The sequence below is a fragment of the Hypanus sabinus genome, chromosome 6 (assembly GCF_030144855.1).
Source record: "Hypanus sabinus isolate sHypSab1 chromosome 6, sHypSab1.hap1, whole genome shotgun sequence".
NCBI classification, from domain to species: Eukaryota; Metazoa; Chordata; class Chondrichthyes; order Myliobatiformes; family Dasyatidae; genus Hypanus; species Hypanus sabinus.
In genome coordinates this window covers 81539465-81560843 of record NC_082711.1, presented here as the reverse complement: position 1 = coordinate 81560843, position 21379 = coordinate 81539465, and the positions used below count along the sequence as shown (strand labels likewise).

The 21379-nt window shown below is 38.7% G+C and overlaps 1 protein-coding gene across 1 annotated transcript; it reads right to left on the bottom strand.

Annotated features, from left to right (window-relative positions):
• Nucleotides 1-282: 282 nt before the first annotated feature.
• On the bottom strand, nucleotides 283-21359 carry sec61b (SEC61 translocon subunit beta). The gene is made up of 4 exons (XM_059972495.1): nucleotides 21212-21359; nucleotides 19863-19966; nucleotides 12313-12414; nucleotides 283-655 (listed from the first exon to the last, which is right to left on the bottom strand). Exons 1-4 carry the CDS (start codon nucleotides 21212-21214, stop codon nucleotides 568-570), a joined length of 297 nt encoding a protein of 98 aa, XP_059828478.1. The 5' UTR covers nucleotides 21215-21359; the 3' UTR covers nucleotides 283-567.
• Between the last annotated feature and the right edge of the window lie 20 nt (nucleotides 21360-21379).

Sequence of the window (21379 nt, the reverse complement as noted above, 5' to 3'; positions counted from 1 at the left end):
AACATAACTAATTCAAGGATATTTTCATCAACTTTGAATTGAACTGAGATCCTTTGGAGAAAAGATTCATGATTATCCCTCTGTGTTATCCAGTTCAGAGTACCTTTAGCACAAATTTTAGTAAGGTGCAGTGACTGAAATATTTAACAATTAAATAAAAACAACCTTTTCATGTCTTATACTATCAAATATCACAAAATGCTTCACATAAATGTATCTGTAGCATGGTATGCAAAGTAAATTGAGTTTGTTAATGCCAAAAAAATACAATAGAGAGATAAATAAGACTTGTTTCTTTAATGGAGAATACCACTGAGCTGTTTTACAAAAATGTAAAACAAAGTTCAAAAAGACACTTTCAAAGACTTCAGAAGTCGAACACTTCTCCTTACTAAAATAAGTAAAGACTGAGGAGCCACATGCAGTATTTAGAGGATCTTCACTTTAATTTACTTAAGTAAATGCAGGATGTAACGTGTCAAAAATCAGTTCTCATAAAAATAGGTATTTGGTCCAGGATGAATGAATACATTAAGTTGACATTGGAGAAAGTTGCCGAGGTCTGGTCTATGAGCGAGTGTACTTGCCCCAGATGTGCAGCATAAATACTGAAGCGATGAACAGTAGGCTCATAACAAGCACTGGAACAGGCCCACTGAGAAGAGAGAGGAAGAAAAATCAATAGAAGCACATTTAATAGCACATACACCACAGCTTGTTTTTACTTCCAATATTAAAGTAATGACAGTAATCCAAGGGACAAAAGAGACACCTAGTGGTGCAGCAAGAGTAGCCTGCATAGTTATTATGTATAAAGTACAACTTAATTCAACCTTCTCAGCTTAGGTAAAACTTGTTGAACCTAGAACAAGGCATGCATTGTTCTGAACTTAAAAGTTGGCATTTCTCCTTTTAAATAAACTTACAAAATATTATATACATCATGAACTTAAAACCCAATGACCTTTAGATAAAATTTTTGATTGTATACTTATAACCTGGACAAATTTTGAATTGAAAACTCAATCTTATATCTCTCCTTTTATTTCCTTCTCCTGTGAAGTTAAATTGAAGTGTACCCATCTACATTTCTGACAAATTGTAGCTGTTCTTTATTTTAGCTTACAATCAAGCTTTGACACGAAGCCTTAAAGTGCCCAGACCAAGATATAATTAAAACTCAATAACAAAGAAGGGAATAGTTATCACAAAATTGCATATTTTGCACAAGCAGGAAATCTTGGCCACATTCTAACCACAGACAAAGATGGTCCTATAATGATTCTCAACAGCTTACGACATTATATTTTAAGAGGTTAAATATAAAAGTCTAGACCTCATCCCACTAGATCATTTCAGACCCAGAACAATTCTGGTTGTATGTGATTTATCTGAAGTGGAGATACTTTTCAAAAAGTTGAAATAAATCTCAACGACAAAAAATTCAAATAATAGTAACTTCAGCTTTAGAACACAGAAAGGCTGGCATCATGCAGCTAACTATAACTTATTGTGATAGTTCATATTCTTTGATGTTTAGTAAGGAATTTAAGCATAATATTAACAGATTTTATCCAAGCAAATTTTAAAATAGCAAAACTGAAAGTCACGAGAATTATCCAGCATAGAAGATAGGAATTCAGACATCTTGCCTGCATCAAATGTCAAATTCCATGCTCTCTTCCTTTCAAATGCCCACATTCTCATTTTATCCACACTAATTAACTATTGCAGCAGAATGGAGCACAAATTGGATTCAGACAAAATGCAATGACACAATGATGTCAGTGGGCACTATTTCCTATTCTAAGAACAAAGAACCATGGATCCAGGCAAAAATTCAAAGGAGGCATTTAAAACTCAAATCCTTGTACATGACAGCTAGCTGGGAATTATGAATATGAAAGAAAAAAGCTGTATTAACATAAAAAGACTTTTGAACTAATTCTGAACTAAACATTCAAATAGAAACCATTTAATTGAGGTGAAAGTTATTAGTTTGCTTTTGTCCTTCAAACAATTTGCTCTAATTAAAGTTTATTTTTATGAAGTTATGGTTAGAGATTAAATATATTCTGGATCTTAAAATGAAAACAATCACAGCTTTGACCAATGAATGATATGTTTTTTTTAAAGATCCTGAACTCATCTGACTTATTCAAGTTATTAGATGAAGAATGGACATTGACATAAAGCTCCTGTTTCATTTCCCAAGTGTAGTACAATAAACACAAGGTATTGAAAGCCTCAGATCAATGAGTGCATGTTCTTGGAAACACAGTCAAAGCTGATAAACTCATCTATCACTAACATACAAATCCAAGCTACCATTTGACCTTCAAAAAAAATACTGACAACACACAATGAACATAATACTACCCTAAAGAGCAACAGATCCACTTATCCAAATTATTTACTAAACTGAAATGCGTTAAGATGAACTCAGAAGTTAGACACCCACCAGAAGAGTATATACAGCCACTGAGTTAATGCTTAAAATTGACAGAAACAAAAAATAACCCCACCAGAGAGATGGAAGTAACACTTAAAGGTGTATACATCTAATTTTCCACTCCAGACACATTTTACAAATATACTGTTGAAGATTTTCATAAGACTTTGGGGCTGTGTAGAAAAGATCTTTGATGTTTACTGATGGCAAAGACATGGGAGTCCACTGAAGCATGATTAGCACAGAAAACTGATAACAATTTAAAGAGAACACTTTCAGAACAGATGCTGATTACATGAATATAGGTTACATTTATTATTAGATAAAATATATTATGGTAATGTACCCCGAAAAAATGTTTCCTTCATTTTGGAGGAACTATTGCACAGGATCAGAAAGCTGCAAACTCAGCCATCTCCATCATGTGCACTGACCTCCTCAGCATGGAGGACATCTTCAAAAAGCAATGCCTCAAAAAGGAGCCTTAATCCATCATCAAGGAGCCCAACACCTAGGAATACCCTCTTCTCATCAAGATAGTGGTATAGGAGCATGAAGATGCACATTCAATGTTTTAGGAACAGCTTCTTCCCCTCCACCATCAAATTTCTGAACAGACAATGAACCCATGAAAACTACCTTACTATTTTTAAAGAGCAAACACGAGGAAATCTGCAGATGCTGGAAATCCAAACCACACACACAAAATGCTGGTGAAATAATGTACTGGTTAGGCACAGGAGTACATTCAGCCAGAGACTCATTCCACCAAGATGTAACACTGAGCGTCATAGGAAGTCATACCTGCCTGTGGCCATCAAACTTTACAACTCCTCCCTCAGACCGTCAGAAACCCTGAGCCAATAGGCTGGTCCTAGACTTATTTCCACTTGGCATGATTAACTTATTATTTATGGTTTTATATTGCTATATTTCTACACTATTCTTGGTTGGCACGGCTGTAACGAAACCCAATTTCTCTCGGGATCAATAAAGTATGTCTGTCTGTCTGAACACAGCAGGTCAGGCAGCATCTATAGGTAGAAGCGCTGTCGACATTAGTCCTGACGAAGGGTCTTAGCCCAAAACGTCGACAGTCCTTCTCCCTGTAGATGCTGCCTGGCCTGCTCTGTTCCACCAGCATTCTGTGTGTTGTTACTATTTTTAAACTCATTTTTTTGCACTACTTATTTAATTTTATATATTTCTTACTGTTATTCATAGTCTTTTATTATGTATTTCACAACATATGCCAGTGATATTAAACCAATCTGATTCTGTGTGTGCCTCAGCTGATCTGCTACCAAAACCTATTCCATAGGTGCCAGCTGGCTTCTCCTTTTCCACCCAAAGCAAAACAAACTGAAGCTCATTGGTGCTTCAATTCCAGTACTGTCCGTCTGTTATCTGTACCTGTCATCTCCTGTGCTTGCTGAACTACATTGCCCCCTGGTGAATGGTAACAACACTTAAAATTTGTTGATAGGCATTTTTCCAGTTCAGTAACAAGCATAAAACACTATATCTCACTGCATCACTCTAATTTGGCCTTCTGCACATTTCACAGCTTTCATAACTTGACTGGTCATGCCTCCAACTATCTAGGTTTAAAATCTCTCCACCCCTCCACTTCACTCTTCATCAAAGCTGCTACTGAAAATTTATCACTTTAACCAAATTGTTGGTCACCTGTCCTAATATCTGTAATATAAATAAAATTAGTTTTTACAATACTCAAACGACATTCTTGTCAACTTGAAACTAGTTGTTGATCTGGAAGAAGAGATATTGGGGAGATTTAATCTGGAATACAAGAATTTCATTCAATTCTGGAAACTAAATACAATGGATTGGGACACACTTGGACCATTTGGTTTCCGGCTGCCTCCTCCCTCTCCAAATCCAGGATGCGAGTCGTCCAGGGAAGACCATTGGCTGTCAGCTACTACCATTAAAAGATGTGTTCATTGCCATAGCGAAGAAAAGAGCTGAAAAAATTACTGTTAACTTCACCCATCCTAGCAGTCACCTATTCACCAAATTGTCATCAGTGAGACATTACATGTCCATCACCACCAGGACTACATGTCAACTTCAAAGCATCTTTCCTGCAGCTATTCAGCTTCCTGCTCTCCTTGTTCTGTTGCTATTCATTTAAGTTTGATTATTGGCATTGCACATGTGACTGTTCTGATAACTGATTGCTCATGGTTGTTTGCACTATTATCCTATAAATTGTTGGTTGCTATTGTCCTTTGTTTTATGCTTGGCACCGAACTACAATCATTTCTGATATGTTTTACATACTGGCAATAAAGTGATTCTGATTCCCTGAAGTTTCATTGAAATAGTTAAAAATGTATTTTAAAAAACTGTTTAACTGAGTAACAAACTATGCATTTAAATGAAATGCAAAACAAAGTGGAACACTACTACAGTACTATAAAACTGGGTATTGGTTTCTGATTGTTATTGACAGAGGAATTCATTCAATACAAGCTGTAATGATTGACAGTAAAGGAATGAAATCAGTGCAAACACCCCTAGTGTAGATAATGGACTGCTTTCATACATTACTTTCAATGATTAAATCCTCCAAATCACTATTTTCATTGTAACATTCAAGATGATTGCTGATACCTTCAAATTCTTTGACGTTCCTAATTTGAGGTGTGAATTTATTTCATTTTCACTCCCAGCCATTTCTGACATTGCCAAGCCTCAGTGCTTGAAACCATGGTGAGCAAAACAGTTCTGATTTTCTTAATGCTTATTTCTTACCAACTATCAGTGACAGATATCACTGTTTTTTTTTAAAACACAAACACATATAACTGATGCTGTTTCAAAACTGTTCACTCTACGCAAGATGTGGTGTCTAATATCACACAAGTGATGTGCCTGATGCTAGGTAAAAACTGTTCGCAACAGTCCCTATTAAGCGGCATAGTATCCCAAATAAACAAAGGGAATCGTGGATATTTTCTCTTTTAGTTTTTGCTTTTTAAGAGTTGTCCAAAGTAAGCGACTAACCCAATTAACCAATGTATAAGCAAAATAGTTCCATTGTAATGAGTGGGTGCTGCCTCCCCCCTCCCCAACATGGAAATGTTACTCTAAAATTACATTAAAGCCATAGTAAGTAATGAAAGTTATAAAATTCATTCCCATCACCAAACAAATATATTTCATATTCAATAACCGTCCCTTAATTATATCAGGCTTTGTTTACAGCAAACTGAGTGAAATCTCCCTACTTATGTAATTAAAATTAGAAAAGCCATCCCTCGTACATCTTCCCTCTATCTCCACTACCTGAGGCTATCTGAAATACCCTTCTACAAAACTGATTCTAGAACACCAATGGAGGCCTGTAAACAAATATGTAACACTCCCATCATCACTTGCTATTGTCAAAATGCAGAGCAAAATGTAGTACATAATGTAGCAGTGACTTTTGCCCCCCCAAGAGTTTTTGCTCTGTGAAAGGCACAGTAAATTTTTGAGTTAGAATGACTAACAGACATGCCATGGATTTCCCTTTCTTGCCATGGATTTTCAACTATTTAGACTATCTCATTGAAAAAAAATGGTGTGGCGCAATTTCATTAGCTTATCACTGAATACATCTCACTATAAGCCAAAGACAGGCATCACGTACAAGACAATTCACTTAAAAAAAAGTTAACCCACCAAATATAAAAGGTCACTAAATGTAGGAGTTGGAGACAGTTGTTTTTTTTCAGCTCATCAAAATGACATTGCTAAATAATCACCTTGCAGAACATCCCACTTCTATTTCTTTGAAACATTCAAGGCTGCATTGAGCAGGTTACTGCCCCAATCATAACCTACTGCATGGTTATGAAGTTCAAAATGCAAAATAATAATGCCATTTATTTGTAATTATGCTGCAATTTATTTGTCAAGTTAAAAAGTAATATGCTTATGCAAGTCTTCTATATACTTGGCATCCAGCAATGCCGATCATTTAATTAGAAATTTATTAAATTAACATAATACATTCATTTAATGTTGCATGGTAACTTCCTAAAATGCACTGGTTTACCAATGGAGCCAGTGTTCTGTTGAAGAGTAAAGTCTTACAAGGATAAAAAAAATTAAATATTCTACAGATTATAGTGTGTGCAAAGTAACTGATCTGCATAATTGCAAGAATTCATTTATTGTTAATTCTCAAAGCACTTTTCCATGTAACTGCAAGAAATGTAATACCTTCCCTTCCTACCATTTAGGCACCCAAAGTTCTTCTAGTGAGGTAGCAATTGAATTACATTTACAAATTTTATACATTGCATTTCATGTTTATGACGTGATCTCCTCTACACTGGAAAAATAAAATGCTTTCTCAATGACCACTTTGCAAAATACCTTAAAGTGATCTTGAGCTTCCAGTCTCTTTAACTGCCCATCCCACTCTGATCACTGTCTTTGGCCTCCCACATTGTTCCATTGATCCGTCAAAAACCAACATAAGTTTGTAAGGCACAGCTCATCTAGAGCTCTGATGTAAGATTGCCCACTTTTAAAACTAACTCAATTAGTTTGTTTCTGCAAAAGTTTACCTGATCTGCTGCCTATTCCCAGAACTCTGTTTTATTTGTTTGCAGTTATTGTATTCTGCAACTCAGATGCAGCATGCGATTTTGTTTCTCACTCTCAAATACACTCAGCAATTATGTTCAGATGGCACTTAATATAATTCTAATCCGGATACACTCTATCATGCACATTCCCTTTATACTTGTCAGTCCTTTGTCACCGAATTAAAACATGCTTATTTCACTTTACTAGTTCTGATGAAAGGTTGTCAACCGAAACATTACTTTTCCTCTCCTTGGATGCTGACTAATCTGTGAAATATTTTGAGTATTTTCTTTTAATGTCTGCAGGTTTCCTCTTTTCATCAGCATTTGGTCATCTTTGCAAACTTAAAAAACATTCTTTCATAAAGCAATACCAACATTTAATCTTACATTGTATCCAAGGAGTAAAAATAAGTTGCAAGATTTACTTGTAGAATTGCTAGCCACAGTAGTTTGATGCCCATTCATGCAATATCTCAGAGATCTTAAAATCAATAAATTGCTTGGCCAGTAAGAATCAGGAAAATAGCACACTGGAAATATAATGCAAGAACACGAGAGCCTGTCAACATCTGCAAATCCGCCTTTGCATTCCACAGATTCGGCTGATCCGAGTTACACTGTTTCTAACTCTTATTTACACTAATCACTGTTAGGCTGAGTAGTTAAATACTTTAATACTATGCCTGGTAGTTTGGATTTTGCTGAGTGTTACAAGACTCAGCTTTAATACATCAGTCCCTTGCTTCATACTACTTTGGAGAATGTTGATTCAGTATGACGCTCTTGGTCCAATTTGTACCCACCTGTATTTTTAACACAAAAAAAGACATCTTCCTGGACTGCAAGCTGGGAACTGGCGGAAACCCCTGCTCTTTGCTGGTGCTGCTGCAACAATAGACCATGATCTCCTTGCCACTCAGGCAATGTGCAACTACCGCCCATGTAGATTGGTGTTGCTTAGCACCAAAATATGCTCCCTACGCCTGCTTCCAGACCATCAGCACTATCTTAGTATCACTTACTCTTTGTGTTGACAAATGCCCAGGTAATTTAGTTTCTCTGACTGCCTCTTACTGGATATGATGCTAACTGCCATCTCCCAATCTCAGTTGAGCTTGTTACCAAAGAGGTATCTGGGGCAAAATATGCAGCCAGAGAAGGGTTGCACATTGCAGTAAAAGCTCCTGATTCAAAGGGTGAGTCATACAGCAATGTAGAATGGATACTTCAGCCACAGTCCATGCCAACCACATTGTCCATCTAGCTCAGGGGTGGGCAAACTTTTTGACTTGAGGGCCACAAAGGGTTCTAAAATCTGACAGGGGGGCCGGACTAGGAGCAGATGGACGGAGTGTTTTGGTAATACACCTCATAAGAGAAAATAAAATATCATGGGATATGTAGAAAGCATGTGCTTTAATTTCAATTGAAAATGAACAAATGCATTACAACAAAATATCTGTCTTTGAAGTCCCATGGTATTTAGCTATTTATTGAAATGACTTTTAAAACACTGAAAATTCTGTTATCCTTCAAGATATTATCATCATCACTCTCCTCCTGACTGTCTTTATTTCAAAAATGGTAGGAGATGCAGGTCTACTTGTCCTGCTCCTTCTTATTCAATTGTCCCCTGTGCCAAAACTCAACCACGACCCGCACAATGACAGAACAGTGAGAGCGCGCTAGTATGCGGAGCTCTGTGCTCGCAAATCCCCGCAGGCTATCTCCCTTAGTCGGAACGCTGGCTAATTGTGAGCCGGTTCGGATGTGCCAGGAAATGGGTCGCCACAAGGTCACAAAGTAAAGCGCAAATGTGGAGTAATACGCTGGACCTCAACAAAGGTCAATGTATATAGTGCGTCATCTATTGGGAAAACGCCAGAATTGCGGGGAAAAAACGTTAACAAGGTTTATTAATATAATTTCATCAAGTTCTGCGGGCCGGATTAAAAAGCTTAACGGGCCGCATATGGCCCGCAGGCCGTAGTTTGCCCATGCCTGATCTAGCTAGTCCTAAATTTCCTACTTTCAGCCTGTATCGCTCCAGAGCGCCAGAACCTATCCAAGTTCATCTTAGACCATAACATAGGAGGAGAATGAAGCCATTCGGCCCTTCGAGCCTGCTCTGCCATTCCATCATAGCTGATGTATTACAAAGAAGAGAAAATCTGTAGATGCTGGAAATCAGACACGCACACACACACACAATGCCGGAAGAACTCAGCAGGCCAGGCAGCATCTATGAAAAAAGAGTACAGTTGACATTTTGGACCAAGACCCTTCAGCAGAACTGCAGCAAAAAGCTGAGGACCAGATTTAAAAGGCAAGAGGAGGGGGAGAGAGAAACACAAGTTGATAGGTGAAACCTGAAGAGAGTGGGAAGTAAAGAGCTGGGAAGTTGATTGGTGAAAGTGATACAGTACTGGGGGGGGGGGGGGGGGGGAGTCTGATAGAAGAGAACAAAAAGGCCATGGAAGAAAGAAGAGGGGGGGGGGGAGGAACACAAAAGGGAGGCGACAGGCAAGCAAGGAGATAAGGTGAGAGAGGGAAAAGGAGAATAGATCCCACTCAACCCATTCTTTCATTTTCTTCTGACTCCCTGACTATTCAAGAACCCATCAACCTCCACTTTAAATATAACCAATGACTTGGCATCCATGGCCATCTATGTCAAAGACTCCACAGGTTAACCAGTCTCTGGCTAAAGAAATTTCCCATCTCTGTTCTAAATCAATGTCTCTCTATTCTGAGGCTGTGCTCTCTGGTCCTCAATTCCGTCACTACAAGAAACATCGTCTCTATCTAGGCATTTCAATATTTATAAGTTTCAATGAGATTCCCTCATTCTTCTATACTCCAGCGAATACAGACCCAAAGCCAGCACATCTTTTCTTAGACAAGGGGCCCAAAACTGCTCACAATATTCCATGTTGTCTGACCAATCCCTTATAAAGCCTCAGCATTACATTCTTGAGTTTACATTCTAGTTCTCTTGATGCTACTATTGCATCTGCCTTCCTTACCATTGACCTAACCTGCAAGTTGACCTTTAGGGAATCCTGCATGTGGAATCCCAATTCCCTTTGCACCTTTGATTTTGAATTATTTTCCTGTTAAGAAAATAATCTACCCCTTTATTCCTTCTATCAAACTACATGACAATCCTTCTGTAGACTCTTTTGTTTCCTTAAGACTAGCTGTATATCCACCTACTTTCATATCATCCACAGACTTGGCCATAAAGCCATCAATTCCATCATTGAATCAATGACATAACATGAAAAGAAGCATTCCCAACACTTGTCAAGTTGGACCAACCCCCTGTGGAACACCATTTGTCACCAGCAGCCAACCATAAACCTCCCCTTTATTTGCACTTTGCCTCCTGCCAGTCAGGTAATCTTCCATCTATACTAATATCTTTCCCCTAGTTAACCAGCTTATGTGTGGCACCTCATCAAAGGTCTTCTAAAAATCCAAGTAATCAACATCCACTGACTAATTAAGCTTCTTAAACGATAATATTGTATTTGCCTCAACCCTTTCTCTGGCAGCTCATTCCACATACTCACCACCCTGTGCATGAAATATATGCCCCTCCGGTCCCTTTAAATCTTACCCTTCTTGCCCAAGATCTCTGCCCCCGAATTATGGACTCCTCTTCCCTGGGGGAAAGACAGTTATCATCCACCTTATCAATGCCTCTCAGAATTTTAAACACTTCATAAAGTTGCCTCTCATTCTCCTATATTCCAAAAGATAAGGACCTTGCCTGGCCAACCTCTCCCTGTAATGTATGATGTCTTCCCATACTGTTCAATATACTACATGTTAAGACTTTTTAATATTATCCACAATAATCTCAATATTATTAGACCAAACTATGATTATGGTATACTATTCTTATGGAAGACTGATAAAGGCGTTGGGAAAACCTGCTCATCAATAAGGAAGAAAAGGACCAACAAAAAAAGTAGATTAACAAGTGTAGATATTGAAAACTAAATCAAATTAAACCTCAAAATAGATATGGCAATCTTAAACACAGTAAAATAAGAGTAGAAAGGAATAGGAATATGACTAGACCACCAGGAACCTCAACCCTGTCCTTCAATGTTAACACTATAATCTACGTTGGCTTCAACTCTACTTCAGTGCCTGATTAGACCTGCTCCTAAATTTTTAGTTCCATTTATGACATGGTGTTTTTTTTTACCTTTACTCCTAAATGTATTATTAATTGGTATGCATATTATAATATACAGGTTTAACAGAAGCACAGGAAGGTCAGAGCACAAGGCCCTTTGCATTCTAGTCCATGCCTGCTCTATGTAAGATCACAAAGGCAAATTAATAGCCTAAAGACTTTTTGCAGTCTCATATTACAAACTGTTCAAGAGCATACATGTATACCTCAAACTTACAGAAAGTACCAAAATCTGTCACTGGAGAACTTCTTTTTTCCTCCCTCCTCTATCATATGTATTAAAATTATTATTACATCAGATAAACCTTCCAAATGAAACATTTCACACAAATTTCTAAACCTCACACAATATAGCCATTAGTCAGTTACCCTCATGGAAGTAGGAAGTGACAGAGCTCAGGGAAGAATTCGATTTCCCTTGCAGTGGATTAACCATAGATCATATTCTAGTCACCTCGCCCTCCCAATTACTTAAAAACAAATGATTTATCAACTTATTATTAATAAAAACACATCTCGACTGTTTCCACTTCAAGCATGGCTTTCATTTTGATCAACTGAAAATGTTCTGCTTTCTCAGAACAGCAAAAATTACATGGCAACACTTCCGTCATTGTGTGTGTTTTAAAAAAATGAAGTAGAAATGAAGATCATGTTTTTTTTAAATTGCAGTTTCTACTGAGGGGAAAAATGCAGTACAATGCAAATTTAAAAGATGATTATGAAATATAGTCAAACAAACCCTGGATTGTAAATTACCAATCAATGAGAGATACTCCTATTAAACTAGATCCTTTTAGTATTAAAAAGGACCACGACATCATCTCCAAATGCCAATTCTAAACAAATATGTGTTCATGCTTTCAGCAATCATTGTTACGTGATTAAAGAAAAGCAAAATAGATAATGAAAAATGAAGAGGACTTTATAGATATTAGAATATTTACTAACATATTTAAGCAGATTTACAGATAATACAATCTTACTTAGCTAAAGGATGAACACTTTATTGTGATTCAGCGTCCAGAAAATGCACTTACACTTTAAGCCCAGGAGAATCCTCTGTATAGAATCGCCACATTCCCCCCGTACCCGTCGAGGTAGTTCGACCAGCTCGGCTCACTGCACTATTGGCAGCTTTCCTGGGGAGGTAAAGGGGAGTTTGGGGAGGGTAGAGAGAAATAAGCTCCACATCACATTGTTCTCTTCCAATTAGTAAAGCAAAGGTATTCAAATGTATCTTTTATCAAGGATTATAGTAATTTCAATACAATCAAAATAATTTGATAGAATATATTTTTATTATAATTCCATTTACTAAGCTACACTTTTACTTTTAATTACAAATCACAGCTGTAAATATACAAAAATAAATTATACATAGAATACTGTTTCGTTCCCCTGAACTTTGATTAAAAATAAAGTTTTGTTAAAAGCTATACATTTACAGAAATGGAAAGACAGCAATGCAGAATGGGGATGTCTTTACATATCACGCAGTGGTGACAGGTTTGAGGAAGCTCCATTCAATCCCCACTCTAAACTACCTTGCACATAGAGGATGCGATTTTCTGTGCTAACTGGGCAAGAAGGGATGAACTGAAAGAAGGTAGCATCAGTAACATTAGGGCTTGACACAACTTGATCCTGGGTCTAATGCTGTTAATGAAGGAAACAGTATTAAAAATACAAAAAGAACCTGGCAGCGGTAATGGATGGAGTGGGAAAAGGGAGTATTAATAGTCCACGAAGCATGATCTCCAGTTTTGTAACACTATTACTGCCCATTAACCCACTTGACCTGGCTTTATTCTATTACCATGTCTCCCTATCCCTCCTGCCACCTTCTCTACAACATAAAATACCCTTTTTATGTAAATCTCTATTTCCCAGTTCTGACCTAAATGTTAACTGCTTCCCTATTACCAGATCCCACTTAACCAGCAGAGCATTTGCAAAACTTTGTTTTCACTTTAGATTTATACAATCTGTAGCATTTGACTTTCACTCTTTGATGCCATATCCAAAAACTATGCCTGCAGTTGAGAGGATGTGGTGGGGGAGGGGGGGGGGAATAGAGTGGCAAGTACAAACTAAAAGTTAAAGCCATGCCTCTGTTAGTAAAAGATGGCAACAAACTTCATTTCTGGTATTCCCCTGGGATCTAAATAACATTATCTTCAATCCCAGGCAGATGCATCAGACAGCAATTGTCAGATTCAATAAGGGCTATTTTATCTCTTTCTGCCATTTAGCTGAGAAATTCCACTTGCTTTAACAGGATCAGTATCACTAATACAGGATGGAGCACCACTTCTGTAGACAGGAGACCTAACGAGTGGTAGCCCTCAGGACTTAATCCCTGTTCTTCTTTAACATCAAAATTTGCTGCTGTTAAGTAAAGACCTGCATATAGATGGCAATTTCATAACCTCAAGATGTCTTGAAGCCAATGAGATACTTCTGAAATGAAGTCGCTTCTTTTTAAATATAGCAAAATGTTCTCTGAAAGAATCAATATGTAGGCAGAATGTGAAGTTCTCTATATTGTGACAAGCATTGTAATAGCCTGTGAAACTAAAGCATCAGCATATTACCTCCACAAGTTCTGGAGAATGATTCAGGACTCAAATAATGACACATCAGTCAGCATTAAAAACTAACGCAAGATGGCCCAACCAAATCCAAGTTCCGCCAATTCTGCAGTACAGAACAATTGCAGAGTGCAGAAATTAATTGTTAAACTAACAACATTTACTAAGACCCACACTCAGTGGCCATTAGGTACCTAATTAAGTGACCACTATGTTGTTCGTGGCCTTCGCTACTGTAGCCTATCCACTTCAAGATTCGATGCGTTGTGAGTTCAGAGATGCTATTCTGCACACCACTATTATAACATGTGGTTATTTGAGTTACTGTTGTTTCCTGTCAGATTGAACAGTCTCAAACAAGAGAAAATCTGCAGATGCTGGAAATCCAAGCAACACACACAAAATGCTAGAGGAACTCAGCAGGCATCTATGGAAAAGAGTACAGTTGACGTTTTGGGCCGAGACTCTTCGGCAGGACTGGAGAAAAAACACTGAGGAGTAGATGTAGAAGGTGGGGGGAAGAGAGAAAAACGCAAGACAACAGGTGAGACCTGGAGGGGGAAGGATGAAGTAAAGAGCTGGGAAGTTGATTGATGAAAGAGATACAGGGCTGGAGAAGGGGGAACCTGATGGAAGAGGACAGAAGGCCATGGGAGAAAGAAAAGGGGGATGAGCACCAGAGGGAGGCGATGGGGGCATTACTGGAAACTTGAAAAATTGATGTTCATGCCATCAGGTTGGAGACTACCCAGACGGAATGTAAGGTGTTGTTCTGTCAGCCTGAGTGTGGCCTCATAACATCCCATTTTAATTCCACTTCCCATTTCGACATGTCTATCCATGGCTTTGTCCACTGCTGTGATGAGACCACACTCAGGTTGGCAGAACAACTCCTTATATTCTGTCTGGGTAGCCTCCAACCTGAAGGCATGAGCATCGATGTCTTGAACTTCTGGTATTGCCCACCCTCTTTCACCATTTCCCATCCCCCTTTCCCTTTCTCACCTTATCTCCTTGGACACCCATCATCTCCCTCTGATGCTCCCCCCCTTTTCATTTTCCCATGGCCTTCTGTCCTCTTCTATCAGATTCTTTCTCCAGCCCTGTACCTCTTTCACGAATCAACTTCCCAGCTCTTTACTTCATCCTTCCCCCTCCTAGATTCACCCAACACCTTGTTTCTCTCTCCCCTCTACCCATCTTTTAAGTCTACTCCTCAGCTTTTTCTCTCCAGTCCTGATGAAGGGTCTCGACTCAAAACATCAACTGTACCATTTTCCATAGATGCCTGCATCTCTCTCTCGAACAGTCTGACCAATCTTCTCTGACCTCCCATTAACAAGGAGTTTTCAACCACAGAACTGCTGTTTGCTGGATGTATTTTTGTTTTCAAATCATTCTCTAAAGACAGTTCTGCATGAAAATCCCAGGAGATCAGCAGCTTCTGAGATCCTCAAACCACTTCCATCTAGCACCAACAATCATTCCGTGGTCAAAGTCATTTGGATCTTATTTCTTGCTCATTCTGAACAACTGAACCTCTTGACCACTGTGTGCATTTATGCACTGACTTACTACCACACGATTGACTGATGAGATATTTGCATTAACGAGCAGGTATACCTAATAAAGTGGCTACTAAGTGTATTTATCCTTGAGGGACAAATGCACTGAGGTGCTTCAATTCTGAACTTTCACTCCACTCAACTCCCACCTGAAGGCCTTTAAATCTTAATTTAAGGAGCTGCTGAGACACTGTTGAGCAGGAATGACCAAGGACAAAAAAGTGATGTGTTATAAAATTACTACCATCACTTTCAAGCAACTTTTGTTCGACTGCAGGAAACAGTTTTCCAAGGTCAAAACCCCAGACCTGGTACAGAATATTTCCTACATGCTTCTGCAAACTTGTTAAATGACAGCAAGCACTTCAGTGCACTGAAAAAAAAACATCAATGATTTTTCCCTCAAAATCCTTCAACTCCATGAGAGCTAAGTTAACCACAACCACATCCTCACCCAGGTTAACACCCTGCGTTGGGAAACTCTAGTTACATTTAAGATAGCTGAATTGCCAGACACCATTAGCCACATGCCTGATACCAGATTCTCAGAACAAACACTTTATTCTTAACTCTGTCGAGGAAAAAGATTACCAGATGGAGAGAATCTGATTGAAGGATCCGATCAACGCCTCTCTGAAGACCTGCCACTTTCTTAATGACCCAAAAAACAAACTGCTGGAGAAATCCAAAGGGACAGGAACTCTGCTGCTCAAATGTATGGTCACAATTCAAACCGTTGAGCATTCCTTTGCCTCCACAGATGTTGCCTGACCTGCTGAGTACCTCAGGAAGTTTGTTTTTTGCTCCAGATTCCAATATCTGCAGTCTCTTGTGTTGCCATCCTGAATCCTGAGTCCTTAAAATCCCTGGCAACTAAGTAGTGGAGAAAAAACACTGGGGATGGTCTTTAATATTAAACTTCTCATCCCTTCAAGCATTACCTGCCTTATTAAGAGAAATAATCTACAGTTTCTACATTGGCTTCATTCAGAACACAAAAGCAGGGTTGAATCAACCCATCCTGTCCATACTAGGTATTCAATCAATTTAGATCAGACCATTCAGAATCGTATTGTTCCCTACAATGGAAGAAAAAGTGCAAGCATAAAGTTAAGCTCGTGGCTTTTTCAATTTCTAAGCATACTAGTTGAATGTGACCTGGCTTTTTTGCAGGAGCGACACAATAAATTCTTTGATTAAATAGCCAGAAACAACTACAGCAGCAATACCCCAAATTACAGGGTCATACTGTACGTAAAGGCCATTACAATTATCCAATGAAACAAAAAAGGCATCTTTTAACAACCAGTTGTCATGTAAATCTTCAATGTATTCTGACATTGAAGCTCTTAAATGACAAGGGTGTCAAAATTCCTTAACTCACAGAAAATGCCTTCTTGGATTCAAAATTGATGAACAGCACTTGAATTGTGCAATGTTTGACAATGCAATATTAAGAGCAACAAACACAAAAGAACTCAATCTCAACATACAATACTAATGATGTTAACATGGCAACAAGGTGCAATAATAAACAGCAATCAAAAACGGAATAAAATCAGCTTTTTAAAAATTTGAGTTGAAAATGCTAGATATTTTAAAGTCTAACCTTAACATTGTTACAATTGGATGTTAAAAAGCTGTCTAGATCAACAGTTGATGGCAGCGCTAACCTGCAGAAATTGTTGGAACTACAGAAAACTGGTGTATTTTTCCTTCTATCCAAATTGTCCCTCTCACCCCTCCCTCCATCAACTGTAGCACTAAGCAAAACAAAAAAGTTTTATTTTATTAACTCTCCCAGCATAGAGAACAACTAAAATATGGTGCCGCAAAAAGGCCACATCCATTATAAAGGACACTTACCATCTGGGACTTCTTCTTACCATCTTCTCATTACTACCAACAGGAGCCAGAAAACACACACCCTACATTTTAAGAGCAACTTTTCCTCCACCAGATTTGTGAATGGTCCATGCATACTACCTCACCATTCCTCTTTTGCTCTACTTACTGCACCTTCTGCCAATTTTGATCCAGCACTGCTGCCACAAAACAAATTTCACAACATGAATCAGTAATAATATATTTAATTGACTCTACCCAGAATAAATATTAATGTATCACAATCTGCACATTTAAATATTTAATTATACAAATATGATACATTAATCCTGTTATAAACTATGGTATTGTGAAGAAGTCAGTGACATGGAGAAACACAGACGTATCAGTAACTGTTTCACAATTTGATATTCCTCAGAAGAAAAGGAAAGCGCATACTGCCAGTCATATTTAACTGTTTCAGAACACCAACTGAAACATTTAGTTTTGTCTGTCTAATACTTTAGAAAAGCTTAAGTCTCTCAATTCAGTTCTACAAAATTACAAACCAGTCTGCCTAGCCCAATATGTACAGGGACACAAAAAAAAGTAACTGCCTATTGATTTCACTGTTAGTCAGTCCAAAGACAGGAACACACTAAAAAACCCTCAATGTGCCAGATTCTTCCCAAATGAGTATGAAAGGTTACTCAGTTGAATCAATGCAGTACTCTTCCACAAATGTCGGCAAACATCCCTTACTCGGTCTAAATATTTGTGTGCAAGCCAAAATAATGGAAGCAGACCATGGGCACAATCATAATTGGAACCAACCTTTCCACACCAGATATCCACATGTATAATTCCACCTAATCATATGACAGCAATCACTAATGGAAGCACAGATTTTTGCTGTTTGGTGTCATCAAAAGATAAATGTGGACATCACCATAGTGTAGTGGTTAGCACAATATTAGAGCTCAAGGCATTCTGGAGTTCAATTCCGGCACTGTTCCGAACGTCCTCCCCGTGGAATGTGTGAGTTTTCTCTGGGAGCTCTGGTTTCCTCTCACCGTCCAAAGAGGTATTGGATAGGTTACCTGGTCATTGTAAATTGTCCCGTGATTAGGTTAGGATTAATCAGGGCTGTGGGGTTGCTGGGGCAGTGTGGCTGGAAGGGCCTACTCCACACAGTACTGCTAAATAAATAAATGTACTTTCATGTTGCTGTAATCACTTACTTCAGTACAGTCTTGAAGCAAAGATTTTATGGTAAATACTATTAAGTCAATCTTTATATAAGGAAAACTAATGTCTCCTATTCAGCCCACAGGATTTATTATTTTAGTAAAACGGATTTACAATGCCATAATGCAAGCTTTAATTTTACCAATCTTTACCAATCTCACATCTTATGACAAAATAGTACTTGCTCCTTATTTGATGCAGTCCCTAGATTGAGCATAATTGTCTGACTTTGAGAGCTTTGAGGTAGCTGATGAAATCAATGTGGGAACCACACATGCTTGTGCAAACAGGCAGGCAGCAATTGATAGGGCAGGAGGCACATAGTTTGTGAAATAATCTGCTTTGAGGTTCTTAATACCATTGCAGCTGCTCCTTTTCCACATTGAGCAGTTATGGGCCTAAGATTGAAGCGGTCAGTGAGAATACTGCACTTTTCTTAGGAGGCTTTACGCACAATCTTCAACCTGTTCCTCTCTACACCTGGTAAACTCTTCCCAAGACAAAGTTTCTGTTTCTCGAGTCACCATAATTATCAATTTTAAACAGAAAATTAAATGTAAACATGAGAAACTCTGCAGATGCTAGAAATCAAAGCAACACACACAAAATGCTGGAGGAATTCTGCAGGTCAGTTAGCCTCTATGGAAATGAACGTCCTGAGACTCTTCTTCAGGACTGGAAAGGAAGGGGGAAGACACCAGAATGAAAGGGTGGGGGAAGGGGACAGAGGATAGGGGAAGCCAGGTGGGTGGGAAAGGTAAAGGGCTGGAGAAGAATGGATCTGAAAGGAGTATGGACCGTAGAAGAAAGGGAAGGAGCGGACCCAGGGTGAAGTGATTGGCAGGTGAGAAGAGGTAAAAGGCCAGTGGGAAGAGGAAGAAGGGAGGGGGAGAAAAAAAAAGGATGGAGAGATTGATATTCATGCCAACAGGTTGAACTCTACCAAAACAGAATACAAGGTGTTGTTGCTACACCTTGAGGGTGGTGTCATCTTGGTACAAGAGGAAGCTATAGACTGTCATGTCAGAACGGGAATGGAAATAAATATGTTTGGCCACCAGGAAGTTCCACTTTTGGCAGATGGAGCACAGTTGCTCAACTAAGTGGTCAATCAAATTGTGACCATTTCCAAAATATGCAGACTATTTTGTATAAAGCACATCTCTTGACCCTCAAAGAGTTTATGGACAACATTTACACATTAGCTTGTTCATAGAACTGAGCTGTTATTAAATCCTGAAAATCAATTCACACTAACAGTTAACATTATGTTTACTCACCAATATCCTCAAATTGCTGTCTACAATGTTGTATAATACTAAAAACAAACAGTAAGTAATACTATTCAAAATTATTTACCTCTGCCTCACTGTGGATCCACCACCAGCAGCCCGGGGAGCCACAGCTTTACTAGGTGATCGGCTGGAGGCACCAACATTTGTTGCACTTGCCGCTGGTCCTGGCTGAAAGGGTCAAAGCAAGGTATTAGCACAAAGGGAGTAAAATGTTCTTGCCAGTTATAGCCAGTAAATAATAATGTAGATCCAAAATCTAACCTTTTAGTAGAGTAAGTTTCCATCATCTCTTAAAAGTACAGTGCTTCTTTTCTACAGAAGTTGTGAATAAAGCGGTCTAACAAATAACAGTCATAAAGGGAAACTGAATAATCAAAATAAATTGAGCAACATGCAAAATACACGAGGTCCAGCAGATGCTGGAAACCTTCAGCAACAAACACTGAATCTTGTGTTTAATCAAAATAAATTAATCCATCCTATTTGAAACTGTGAATTGCCATAGTTTGCAGAGTCAAGACTTCCAACTTCATCAAGTTAATTTAAGTAATCACTTTGAATTGTTAAGTGGAAGTTAATGCTGATTTACATTCTTGGAGCACATCATCTGTTTTACTTCACATAACGAAGTCAGGCTTTATTTTAATATATTTCCTCAAGAAAGTAATAAATATGAAATGTGATCCTGGTTAGCTTTTTGTTTTAAAAATAAACTGCTTGCCAACACTCAAAATAGAACAGGCATGCAAGAACAACAGCTACAAGATCATCTTATTGCACGCTGTTTCTCATTTTACACTGAACAACTAAGAAAATGACTCCTCCAAAAGACGGTTTGTCTAATGATATAGTACTCTGTGTTGCAGTGATTGTCAGTCAAGGTTAATTGTTCAAAACCGAGATAGAGCCACGCCTTCAATATTAGTTGAGTCACGAAATATAACTGTGCAGATCCCTTCCCCAGACCAGGAGACCTATTACAAGTACAAGAACGCACAGAGATAAAATAGACGCACATTTATAGTCAAATACTAAGTCCCCTTCATTCACGAGTTATTCAATTGACAATATTCGCACTGTGGATAAATAAAATGTAATAAGACATCTAGATGCTGGGTATTGCTGACGTGGCATTACAACAACCAAGTTTCTTCCTCAGTTTACCAAAATAAAAAGACATCAGAAACACACGTTTGTTCCCCCCCCCCCTCCCCAGGTGTATAAACGACTGAGAAAGTCATGAAAATCACTTCTATAAGCCGGACAGAGGTTAGTTCGGCTAGGCCCCGAAATCGTTGTTTCCTTCTGGGGAGAAGTGAAGGCCCGGTTCCGGCTGCCTGTTATCCGTTAAAACAGGTTTTGCCACCCCCAGACCGCGTCTCTAGAGATAGCCCGTGGTGGAAGTCCACAAACCATGATAACGTCGCTGTGGGTTCGAGCCCGGCTCCCTCACACGGTGTTCAACCCGATCCGATCCGACCCGACCCGACCGCAGCTGCCGAGATGGCCACGACTCACTCATCAGGACCCCTCCCTCTGCCTGGCAGCCCTCGCGTCGCCTGAGCAATCCACTAAGAACAA